We start from the raw sequence: 12,958 nt of genomic DNA, 5'->3' as shown, positions 1-12,958 counted from the left end.
TGGTTGGGGCATTTAGTCCATTAACATTTAAGGTAATTATTGATATGTATGTTCTTATTGTCATTTTATTAATTACTTTGGATTTGTTTTTGCTGCTCTTTTTCCTTTCCTTCTTCTCTTGTTCTTTTCTGCCTATAGAAGTTCCTTTAGTATTTGCTGTAAGGCTGGCTTAGTGTTGCTGAATTCTCTCAGCTTTTGGTTATCTGTGAAGGTTTTGATTTCTCCTTCAAATCTGAAGGAGAGTCTTGCTGGGTAGAGTAATCTTGGTTGGAGGTTTTTTCCTTTCATCACGTTGAGTATATCATGCCACTCCCTTCTGGCCTGCAGAGTTTCTGTTGAAAAATCTGCCGATAGCTTTATCGGGATTCCCTTGTATGTTATTTGTTTCTTTTCCTTAGCTGCTTTCAAGATTTTCTCTTTGTTTTTAATTTTGGTCAGTTTGATTAGTATGTTTCTCAGGGTGTTCCTCCTTGGGTTTATTTTATATGGTACTCGTTGTGCTTCCTGGATTTGAGTGAGTGATTCCTTCCCCATGTTAGGGAAGGTTTTGGTTATTATCTCTTGGAATATTTTTTCTGTCTCCTTCTCTGTCTTTTCTCCTTCTGGCACCCCTATAATACAGATGTTGGTGCATTTCACGTTGTCCCAGAGTTCTCTGAGACTCTCTTCATTTGTTTTCAATCATTTTTCTCTTTTCTGTTCTGCATCCATAATTTCCACTAACCTGTCCTCCACCTCGCTTATTCGTTCTTCTGCCTCCTGTATTCTGCTGTTAGCTGCTTCTAGTGAATTTTTTATTTCAGTTATTGTATTTTGCATCTCTTCTTGCTTAAGTTTTATATCTTGTATCTCTTTGGTCAGTGTTTCCTGTAAGTTATCCATCTTTGCCTCCAGTTTATTTCCAATGTCTTGCATCATCTTCAGCATCAACAGTCTAAAGTCTTTTTCCTGGAGGCTGAGAATCTCCTCATTGCTTAGCTGATTTTCTGTGGTTTTTCCTTTCTCCCTCATCTGAGTTATAGTTCTCTGTCTTTTCATTTTTATATGTTTTTGGTGTGGTGACCTTCTTACAGGTACTAGAGTTGTAGCCTCTCTTACTTCTGATGTCTGACCCCCTGAGGCTGAAGTCAGTATGGGGGCTTGCTGTAGGCTTCCTGATGGGAGGGGCTGATGCATGCCCCCTGGTAGGAGGAGCCAATTCTAATCCCTCTGTGGGTGGGGCTTAGTCTCTGGATGGTATTAGAGGCATCTGTGTGCCTGAGGGGTCTTTAGGTAGCCTGTTTACTGAGGGGTGGGGCTGTGATCCCTGCTGGATTGTTGTTTGCCCTGGGGCTTCTCAGCAGCTGACTGATGGGTGGGGCCATATTTTCCCAAAATGACCACCTCCAGAGAAAGGCACTGCTGCTGAATATTCCGGAGAGCTTTGCTTTCAATGTCCTTCCCTCACAACAAGCCACATTCACCCCTGTTTTCCCAGGATGTCCTCTAAGAACTGCAGTCAGGTTTGACCCAGATTCCCTTGGAGCCTTTGCTTTGCCCTGGGACTCAGTGCACATGAACGTCTGTGTGTGCCTTTTAAGAATGGGGTCTCCATTTCCCCCAGTCCTGTGGAGCTCCTGCACACAAGCCCCACTGGCCTTCAATGCCAGATGCTCCGGGGCTCTTTCCCCCTCTGCCAGATCTCCACACTTGAGAGTTTGATGTGGGGCTCAGAACTCTCACTCCTGTAGGTGAGTCTCTGTGAACCAGTTAGTTTCCAGTCTGTGGGGCTTCCCACCTGGGAGATATGGGGTTGTTTATATCACGAAATTGCCCCTGCTACCTCTTGATGTGTCCGCCTCTTTTTCTTCTGGAGTAGGGTATCTTTTTTAAGGTTTCCATTTGGGTGAAGATTGCTCAGCCTTTAGTTGTGCATTTTGTTGTTTTTAGGAGAGAAGTTGAGCTCCAGTCCTTCTATTCCGCCATCTTAATCCCATTTCGAGTGCTTTTTCAATCTTTTTGCAGGGGAGGGAGGAAACGTATGGAAGGTTTGATTATTTTAGATTCAAGAAGTAGAATGGAAGAGTTCTTAGAGGTGTCTTATTTTACAAATGAGAAATCAACACTGAGAGCAGTTAGGAGACCTACTGAAGGCCAGATTAGCTGGTGAGCGTCAGGATCGGAAGGAAGTTCTCACCCACTCCAGTATTGCACTTTCACAGAGGTGGGGAACCAAAGTAGCTTGATTTATATCTTTTTACGGGTCCTTTTACCAGCACAGGTGAAAATCTCTCTTTAGGATGTCACTGGAATACATATTTGCATTCTTATCTAAATACTTACTAAACCATATAGTTTTAATAACCAGCTGGTGAGCTTGTGCTAAGTGTTCCCTTTCCACTTGGCTTATGACTATGTAGCTGTCTTTCGGGAGCTACCAAACCACACTGGATGGACTGTGCATGGCCCCATAGTTGGTGCCCGGGTGTGTCATTTTGTTTCCTTTCAAGGCACAACCCAGGGCAGTGCCATGGCCATATCTGGCATTCCAGAAGTGCTTGTGGATATGCCAGTTGAATGAATGAAGTGCATTGCCAAGGAGAGCACCATCTGTGCCTCTTTAGAGTTCAGGCTTGGCACATTTGTTATGACTTCTTTTGAGATCACATGATAGGGTGAGGTAAATTTCTGAGCTTTGGAACATCCATTCTGTGGAGCAGCTAATGAGTTCTCCTCCATCTGCCCCCTTATCCTGAGATGTAATTGGTGGACGTGAAAAGGGCCTGAATGTGGACTTCTCTTTTTAGCCTTGAGGATAATTTATTTTTTGAATCATTCTGTTTTATTTATATCTTTGTTTCTTGGGCAGGGCAGACTTCTGTAACTTATTTTAGAGAAATTTCTAATTATAATGATTTGGATTTTAGAGTAATAGACTTTAAACAAATATTTATTGAGTTTTGTATGATTATGTTTTTGTTTTCCTCCAAATTTCTTGCAGCAAATACCACTTTTCTAAGGAAGAAAAGACATCATTTATAATCTTAGCTGAATACATCTCACAAATTGTTCTTCTGGCATCATTTATGTCCCCCCCTGCCATTTTTTACTCTATTTTCCCCAGTAACATGAAAAGTAGTCATCCCACTTTTAGTGTATTAACTACTCAGTTTGGTGGTTTTTGAATCCCCATATTTAAACATTTTTGAAAATTATCATTACAGTTTAAATGAATGTTTTGATTCATACCTGAGTAGTAAGAGAAAATGAACGGATATTTAATACTTCGGTTCCATTTTTAAATTCTTATTGATACAGGGATTTTAGTTCTAATGTATTAAGTATACTTTCAAGAGTTATTTTTGATATTTGCTTTGTTTTATAACTATATGAAGATCGGTTGCTTCGACTCAATTAGGTTTTGTGTATTTTCGATGCTTGCTGCTAGTCGTTTTATTCTATTGTGTTTTTCATTTTTGTTTTTTTTTATGGCTTACTTGAATTTGTATTTTTTTAGGAAGGAAATATAGATAACGATCTCTCCTATCTGTGGGACTGTTCTGTATTGTCCTCAAATGAGAACATCAGTATAGATGGCTGAGGAACTTGAATTTGAATCTCAGACATTTTCTCCACATAGCAGAGATTGTTTTTTTTTTTTTTTTAAATTGAAGCATAATGAAGATTTTGATGTTTGTGTTCTGTCCTTTGGAATTCTACAGCAGAATCTTAGTGATACCTTATTTTCTTTCTTTCTCTCAATATTTAATTTGTTTGCTTTTTAAAAAAGTACTTAAACATTTTTGAATGATACCCTTGAAATGCCAGAATCTAAACTAGCTATATCTGAATTTCAGTTGATTTTAATTACCTCTTCTGTAATTTGTAGAAACTTAAACCAGTAACCTGAGGTCTTTATCTTTAAGGAACAACTTTTCACGTACTTGAGGCTGTGTTCCTTAAGCTTCATCCTAGTTTTACTTGGAAAGCTAGTTACATTAGGGATTTTTCCTGTGCGTGTCTTCTTTACTTTTATTCTTATCTTTGACCTTCTTCTCGAAGTGCTGAGTGAATTTCTTAACTATGTTTTCTACTTGCCATTTCAGTTTTCTGGGATTTTTAAACTTCATTGCCTGAATTACGGTTTTTAATTCAGTTTTTCACCTCTGGGCACAATAATGGAGTTCTAAAGATGTGCATTTCAGTGTACTTAATCTTGAAACCCGTGAATATGCTACTTTACATGGCAAAAGGGACGTTTCAGATGCAGTTAAGTTCAAGATTTCGTGATGGGCAGATAATCCTAAATTATCTGGGTGGGCTCATTGTAATCACAAGGGTCCCTAAATGCGGAAGATGAAGAAGTGTCGGTGTTGGAATGATGCTGTGTGAGCAAGACTTGGCCGTTGCTGGCTTTGAAGCTGGAATGGGGCCAGGTGACAAAGAATATGGGCAGCATGTTGGAAAAGACAAGAAAGATTCTCCTCTAGAGCCTCTGGGAAGGAATAGAGTCCTGCCAACACCTTGGTGTTAGCCTTATGAGCCCCACTTTGGACTCCCGACCTCCAGGACTGTAAGATAATGAATTTCTATTTGTAAGCTACTAAATTTGTTAGCAATTTGTTGCAGTAGCAATAGAAAGCTAATATAATCTCTGTATTTTTTTTTTGACTGGAGTTTTATTTATTTATGTTCTGTCTTCATAATGGCTTGTTCTGTTTTCTTTCTTGCTTTTTTTTTTTTTTTTTGTCTTTTTTTTTTTTTTGGCCATTTCTAGGGCTGCACCTGCAGCATATGGAGGTTCCCAGGCTAGGGGACTAATCGGAGCTGTAGCTGCCGGCCTATGCCAGAGCCACAGCAATGCCAGATCCGAGCCGCGTCTGCAACCTACACCATAGTTCACGGCAACACTGGTTCGGATCTTTAACCCACTAAGCAAGGCCAGGGATTGAACCCACAACTTCATGGTTCCTAGCCGGATTCGTTACCCACTGAGCCATGACGGGAACTCCTTCTTTCTTGTTTTTTAAGGCTGCACCTGTGGCATATGGAAGTTCCTGAGGCTAGGGGTCAAATTGGAGCTACAGCTGCCAGCCGTACTTCAGCCACCGCAGTACAGGATCCAAGCAGTGTCTGCAACCTATACCATAGCTCACAGCAATGCCGGATCCTTTAATCCACTGAGTGAGGCCAGGGATCGAACCCATATCCTAGTTGGGCTTGTTTCCATTGAGCTACAATAGGAACTTCCTGGCTTTCTGTATTTTCACTGCTGGTGCCCTCACAAAACAGTTTGAGAAGACCAATCAGAAATAACATGTCATCATTTTCATTTTACCTTTGTTTCCCATAAATCTGCTTCAAGGGAGGTGTTTTATTTATTTATTTTTAGAATGATCATCTCCTCCTCTGAGATTGCTTTCTCTCCACTGTGTTTGATACGTTTTTTCCTGTTTGCTGTATCATTATAGCCGTGACTACCTTGAGTTGTTTATAGTCCAATCATTGTTGAATTAGATTCTCCCAGAGCTTGATGTAGGTTTTTGCCTAAATCCCTCAGGTCCCGAAGAAGTAAAGAAGCCCATTCAACCAGTCTTCTGACGGCCACATGACTCTAGATGCTGCTAGAGTCTCCCTCTCTTACTCTCCAGATCGGTTGCATTTTAGATGGTAGAAGAGGGGATTTAATTCTTCTTTCAGTTCAGTCCTGTTGTACTGAATCTAGCTAAAATTCCTCTGAATTTTTTCTCAAATGTATTCTACCCTTATAAATGTTAATTCCTGGTACATTTTCTACTTGATCCTTACCCAGAATTTTCTCAGTATAGGATTTTACCTACAAAAGACTTTATATATAGTTTAGTCCTGTTTTCTCCTTTCAAAGATGATGAAACCAAGGTTTAAAAAAATTGTGTAAGTTATATCATTAAATAGGGTACAGTTTTTATGGTATCACTACTCAATTTTTGAGAGATAAGATGGTATAGAACCAGGTCACATGCCATTTGCTAAGTAAACATACTGGATTCCTTCAGAGAAAATTTGTCAGTTTTATTCATCTTAGCAATTGGCTTGGAAAGATAATTTAGGAGTTCTCACTGTGGCACAGTGGGTTAAGAATTCAACTGCAGCAGCCCATGTCACTGCAGAGGTGTGGGTTTGCTTCCTAGTCTGGCACAGTGGATTAAAGGATCCGGCATAGGTCACAGCTGCAGCTCGGATTCAGTCTCTGTCTGAAACCCAGGAACTTACGTGTGCCACAGGTGTGGCCATTAAAAAAAAAAAAAAAAAAAAAAAAAGACAATTTATTTTTTATTTTTTCATTCTTAACTGTATAGTTTTTCTCAGTGGGAAAAGCGGAGAAGCTGTACATACCACTGCTTTTGTCGGCAGCTGGCATTCCAACTTTGGAATGCTGTGACATACTATATGCTTCATGTTTGATTAAGCAATGTCTTTGTCCAGAGGGCTAAAGGAAATAACAGAATTTTAATTTATGTCTATGTTTTTTTTGGTGTGTGTGTGTGTGTGTGTGTATCCTTGCAGAAAGGAAACTTGTGAAATGTGAACGTTTTTGAAATGATCTTTAATTTATTAAAGCAACCTGTATATTTAGCATCTAATCTAGTCGATGGTGCTATACAACAGTGAGTGAACAAGAAAGCTAGAATCTCTGCCCTCACAGAGCTTACAGCCTAGTGTGGGGAGGTGGCAGTAGAAAATTAAGCAATTATTAGTGTGTTAAGTGTTGTTACAGGAGTAATGCAGGGAATTTTGGTTGGAAGCACCTTGTGTAGACGTGAGATGATCCAGGGAGAATGACTGGAAAGAGTGGTGTTTCAGCTGGTACATGAAGAATGAGTATACGGTGAAAATCAGGGGAAGAGTGTTCTAGGCCCGTGGTCCTCAAAGTACAGCATCAGCATCATCTGGGGCCCTGCCTCAAATCTGCTAAACAGAAATTTGGGGGATATGGCCACCAGTCTATATTTTACAAACCCTCTGGGTGGCTGCTGCACAACACTGCTGTTCTCACTGATGGCCAAGAACAAGAGGTGAGAGAGAACCCAGTACATTAAATGGAGCGAAAGCAGAGACCTTGAAGTCATTAACAGCTTGAGTTGAGGCCGGAGAGGCAGAGGAGGCCTGATACGACAGTCGGAGAGTTTAGATTTTTATCCTAAGTGCACTTGCTTACAAGCCACAGAAACCTTTTTAGTAGAGGAGCAATTTGGGCAACTTTGTCTTCTAGAAAGATCACTAGAGAAGAAATTGGTGCCAGACAGAAAGGACACTTAGGAAGCCTGTGTAGTAGTACTTTTGGGAGCTCTGAGGACGGAAGAGTAGATAGGTTGAGCAGGTACTTAGGAAGGAGAATTTACAGGGTTTTGGTTATTGCTTAAATGATGAGAATGAGAAGAGAAGGAATTTCCAGGTTGAGCACACAGGCCCCTGGAAATTTCCAGGTTCTCTAGCCTCTGGAAACGAGAACATGGGAAGAACAAGTAGGGGCTCATGAAGAAAGTTATAAGTTTGAGCTTGATTTTGAGCAGAGGCAGAAGAAATTGTGGGGTAGTCCATTTGATATAACCGTGGGCAATTTGATATTTGCCTAGACCTCAGGAAAAAAGCAGGGGCTAAATATAGAAATGGGAATATTACATATATATATATATATATATATATATATATATATTCATAGAATTCTTAGAGGACACATTAGAAAACTCTGTGCAAGCGTGTTGAATGAGGATATAAATAGTGCAGAAACAGTGATGTTGCTCAGAGGATGGGGACCCTCAAAAATGACCGAGAAGGACCAGCCAGAGAGAGGGATCATGACCAGAAGAGTATGATGTCATGAAAGCCAAAGAAAGAATTTTCTAAGAGTCTCCCCAGTCATGTGTCTAATGCTTTGAAGCCTTAGTTAAGATAGAGACTAAAACATTTCCACTGGAATGGCCACCGGATTGTCGTGACTTTGGAATGTTATATGAACGTCAAGAATTGACTAGAGTGGGGAGTTCCCATTGTGGCTCAGTGGTTAACAAATCTGACTAGCATCCATGAGGATGCAGGTTCAATCCCTGGCCTTGCTCAGTGGGTTAAGGATCCGGCATTGCCATGAGATGTGGCGTAGGTCGCAGATATGGCTCGGATCCTGCGTTGCTGTAGTGTGGGCCGGCAGCTGCAGCTCCGATTAGACCCCTCGTTTGGGAACCTCCATATGCTATGGCTTCAGCCCTAAAAAGGGCAATACAAAAAATTGGCAAGAGTGGATTTGATGGCAGAATGGAGGGAGAAGCCATACCACAGGTAACTGAGAAATTTATGTGTCTCCAGTGAGACATTAGAGAGCAGTTGGCTGTGAAGGGAAAAATAATCCAGGCCCGAAAGGCCAACATGAGGTCCCATGGGGCTTTCTTGTGTGTCTGTCTTTGGTAGAGATTAAATTTATTTGACTATCGATAGGAAAGGTTCAAGGGAGAGGAGAAGGAGTGAAGGGGGAGGTTTGAAGATACAAGGAAGAGAAAGGAAATAATTTCCAGAACAAGGTTCTGGAAATAGTAGGAATAGATAGGGTTCAGAACACTTGGATGGCAAAGGAACACCTTTTCTGTTGTGATGGAAGGGGAAGAAAGGATGGATTCTTGGATAAGTAATTGTAAAGATAAAGAAGTTGCAATCCAATGATACCTAATTTTCCACTTCTGGCAACTGCTAATGGAAAGAGGGGAGATGGGAGCTCAAAAGGGAACAGTAGATATGTTTAAAATAGTCATGATGAAGAAGATACAGAATAATAATTAGAGAGGAAATTGACTGCATGTGGCATTAAATTCTCCGTTGAGGCCAGACATCATGACTTTATACCAGAATTAATCTTCTAGATAACTTGATTTTCTCTCACATTTCTCAGAAACCTTGGCATAAGTTTTGGAAGCGGGAACCAAATGCATTCATCCAAGACTGGTGTCATTCTAAGAAATTGTCATAGAAGTACAGTGGAGCAAGTAGCTTAGAAGATAAGGTCTCTGTTTACTTACCTGAAGTTAGGAAATTCAAGAAGATCTTAAACCTGAAGATTTTTTTTCTCAGTGGCAAAACTTGATCTGGATGACTAGATGTGAAGCTACTTACCACCTTTATTTATCAAATTTAGTGCATACTTTTAGAAGTTTTACCTCAGAGATTAATATGTATCACTATGGAGTGCTGCCCCAAATTTTGATGGGGCTATTGTTTTACCTCATATATCAATTTTGTCCTCTGTAACTGTTTTTAAAACGAGAAGATTTTTGAATTCTGAAGAAAACGTGTTGCTGTGTTAGCAAAAAAAAAAAAAAAAAAAAGAGAGAGAGAGTGAGAGATTGAAAGGGTATATTATGAAATATAACCTGGCATAGTGGGTTAAAGGATCTGGCATGGATGCACAGTGGCTTGGATTCAGTCCCTGGCCCAAGAACCCCCATATGCCATGGATACAGCCATTTGCAAAAATAATAATAATGGTTAGAACTGTCATATTTACTAAAAGTAATTTATTAAGGGCAATGTAAAATAGGTTGGATGTGAGCTGTCTTCAAGAAATCTCCTCTAATTTTGGGAGTCACAGACAAACTTAAGGCTTCCTGAAGGGTGATTTATTCTATTTGCTGTATAATTTTCTGGTTTCTCCTTTATGTTACTTTTTCCTTTCTGCTTTCATTTTAGTAGTTACTGACTGCCTATATTATTCTATTATAAACTTCCTCGATCCTTTTTAGATTCAAGTGAGTATAAACAATTAATGAGCAAATTTATTCTAATTGGTGATGTTGAAAAATAAGAAAACACATAATGAAACGTCACTCCATATTTTAGCAGATAGACTTTATCTGAGTATACCTTGCTTTTTTGGTAGAGCAGTGCTATAAAGTGTCATGTGCTCTTTGGAGATTACCTTAAGCAACGTATTTCTTATGTGCTCAAAAAGAAAAATTTCTCACACGTCGTAGATTGGTTGACAAATGCTATTCTGGGGTAAGGAGTTGTGGGGATAGACAGGGCTGACCACAGGAATGCCAAACAGCAAAGACTGGCTTTGGGCAAAGAAGCTTTGATGCGTAGTGACCTCGCCGAAATGTTGGGACTGATGGTCCACATGGGGACTTGGTTACAAGATGCCCAACACGGAGGGAACGTGCTATGTGAGAAGAGAAATGCAGAATAATAGGACAATAATACCCTATCTGTAAACCAACTATGTTTACAGATGCCCTAAATAACAGGTCAAAATAGATTTACTATGGTAAATAGTCCACTTGCAGTGCTCTGCAAAATTCTCATCTGTCTCGTGTATTTTAAGCAAGATTTCTGGGTCATGTGGCTTTTCCAGTCGGCTGCAGTGATGTGCAACCACCAAGCACAGACCTTGTCATTTATTTCATTTCGACTGTCTTTAATCTTGAAGACAGTAAAACAGTGAGAAACTTTGGGGTTTCGACATAATCATAGAACATTAGCAGGACCAGATTTTCAAAATCTTTGCTTTTAGCCTGTTTTTTTTTTTTTTTTTTTTTTTTTTTTTTGCCACATTTACCATAGAAGCCTTGTGTTATCTATGCATCTTCAAATTTGGATCTGTGGTTTTTCTCTTTTTTTCATCTGTCTTCCTTTCTCTTTAGTTCACAGCCATGAATGAACCGCAGTGCTTCTACAACGAATCCATCGCCTTCTTCTATAACCGGAGTGGAAAGTACCTTGCCACAGAATGGAACACAGTGAGCAAGCTGGTGATGGGACTTGGAATCACCGTCTGTATCTTCATCATGTTGGCCAACCTCCTGGTCATGGTGGCAATCTATGTCAACCGCCGCTTCCATTTTCCTATTTATTACTTAATGGCGAACCTGGCTGCCGCAGACTTCTTTGCTGGGTTGGCCTACTTCTACTTAATGTTCAACACAGGACCCAACACTCGGAGACTGACGGTCAGCACGTGGCTCCTGCGTCAGGGCCTCATTGACACCAGCCTGACGGCATCCGTGGCCAACTTACTGGCCATTGCAATCGAGAGGCACATTACAGTTTTCCGCATGCAGCTGCACACGCGGATGAGCAACCGGCGGGTGGTGGTGGTGATCGTGGTCATCTGGACCATGGCCATTGTTATGGGCGCGATACCCAGTGTGGGCTGGAACTGCATCTGTGATATTGAGCATTGTTCCAACATGGCGCCCCTCTACAGTGACTCGTACTTGGTCTTCTGGGCCATTTTCAACTTGGTGACCTTTGTCGTCATGGTGGTTCTCTATGCTCATATCTTTGGCTATGTTCGCCAGAGGACTATGAGAATGTCTCGGCATAGTTCTGGCCCCCGGCGGAACCGGGATACCATGATGAGTCTTCTGAAGACTGTGGTCATTGTTCTCGGTGAGTTGTGCCTCGACTCTAACTTACTTTACGGATTCTCAGTATCTTAATATAAACCAGAGTAGCTTATTATGACAGGGGCAAAGTGCAATATGAACATCCAGTGGGTATGTGTGCAGGAATCAAGGAAGGACAGGGCACCTTTAGAGCAAATGTCTCTGCTGAAGTCAGCATCCAGATCTTTCTTTATTCTTTCTTTCATTGTTTCTCTGGGACCCATACGGAGTTGATCTCAGGGAAAGAATATCTCAATGATGTGAGAGAAATGTTGATGACGTGGATGATGTTGTGGATGAGTTTGGCTTTCAAATATTGAAAATATCTCCTTTGGAAAGGTTTCGTTACAGCCCAAATTGTGGCACTTTTGCCTGTGGTCTCTTTATTACAGATTCTCCGAAAGTGTTTTTTACTGTCCTCTGAATATGCTTTCATATATAGTTCCTTTTAATGAGTCTATTTCTACATCAGGTATCTTTCACACTGTGTAATTGTTCCCACATACATGTGGGTAAGTATATCAAGATTTTGCATATACATTTACCTGCACAAAATGGGTTGGAATTGAGTACCATTCTGTGATAGTCATCTTCGTGAAAACTTACTTTCTTCCATTCATTTTGTTTGTGGTGGTGGAAGTTAATTCATATTCAAGGTGAAAAGCAAGATTTTGTTCTTTTATGCGATGTATATACAAATAACTTTGGCCTTGAAATAACTGTTGTTTTTCCTGGATGCAGAATGCATGGTAATGATCATGTATTTATTTATTCATTTATATTTTCAGCAAATAGTTAACGAACACCTCATAAGTTCTAGGCCCTGTGCTAACTCTTAGAGACTTGCCCACGACGAAGACGCTCAGAACATTTCTCTTGGAGCTCAGAGTGCCTGGCTGAACAGTTCTCCAATGAGCATTTTTCAAAATTTTATGTTTTCTCCATGGACTGTATTCATCTTAATGTTTGATTCCATTTTAAAAAAATAGTTAAAAAAATCATTAGTGTTTCATCTTTCTCCATGGAAAGTCAGTGGCAAGTTCCTCTATCACTGTTTTGTTTTTTGTTTTTTTTTTTGTCTTTTGTCCTTTTAGGGCTGCACCTGCAGCATATGGAGGTTCCCAGGCTAGGGGTCTAATCGGAGCTATAGCTGCCAGCCTACACCATGGCCACAGCAACGTAGGATCTGAGCCATGTCTGCCACCTACATCACAGCTCATGGCAATGCCAGATCCTTAACCCACTGAGCAAGGCCAGGGATCAAACCCACAACCTCATGGTTTCTAGTCGGATTCATTTCTGCTGCGCCATGCTGGGAATTCCCCTCTATTGCTCTTTATTCCAGTTTGTAAACAGCGTTGAGTGGTTGCAACCTGGGATTGTGTGGCTCCTCTGAAACTCTGGGAGCTACTTTAATTGTAGCCCAGGGAGGAGAGCCCTAATTATGACTAGAAGAATAAAGACCAGGCCTGGGCATTGCTAACACAACTCAAGCTGGAGGTAATATCCCCACTGAGGCCAGCATCACCTCAGATGTGATTCCTATACAACAGCTTGGAAAGTCACTG

At 40.7% G+C, this 12,958-nt stretch overlaps 1 protein-coding gene across 1 annotated transcript in view; it reads left to right on the top strand.

The window, feature by feature from the left end:
- LPAR1 (lysophosphatidic acid receptor 1) overlaps positions 1–12,958 on the top strand; it is a gene marked incomplete at its 5' end in the record, with an annotated part of 96,128 nt that overhangs the window by 22,811 nt on the left and 60,359 nt on the right. The window contains 1 exon segment of the mRNA NM_001244357.1: positions 10,647–11,394. Coding sequence (NP_001231286.1) covers positions 10,647–11,394 — 748 coding nt within the window.

This window comes from Sus scrofa, chromosome 1 (assembly GCF_054392235.1).
Source record: "Sus scrofa isolate SSC_HxYL_T2T_F1_AM1 chromosome 1, Sscrofa_HxYL_maternal_Yorkshire_Landrace_v2.0, whole genome shotgun sequence".
In the NCBI taxonomy this organism is placed as follows: Eukaryota; Metazoa; Chordata; class Mammalia; order Artiodactyla; family Suidae; genus Sus; species Sus scrofa.
This window is presented reverse-complemented; position numbering and strand designations above follow the sequence as displayed.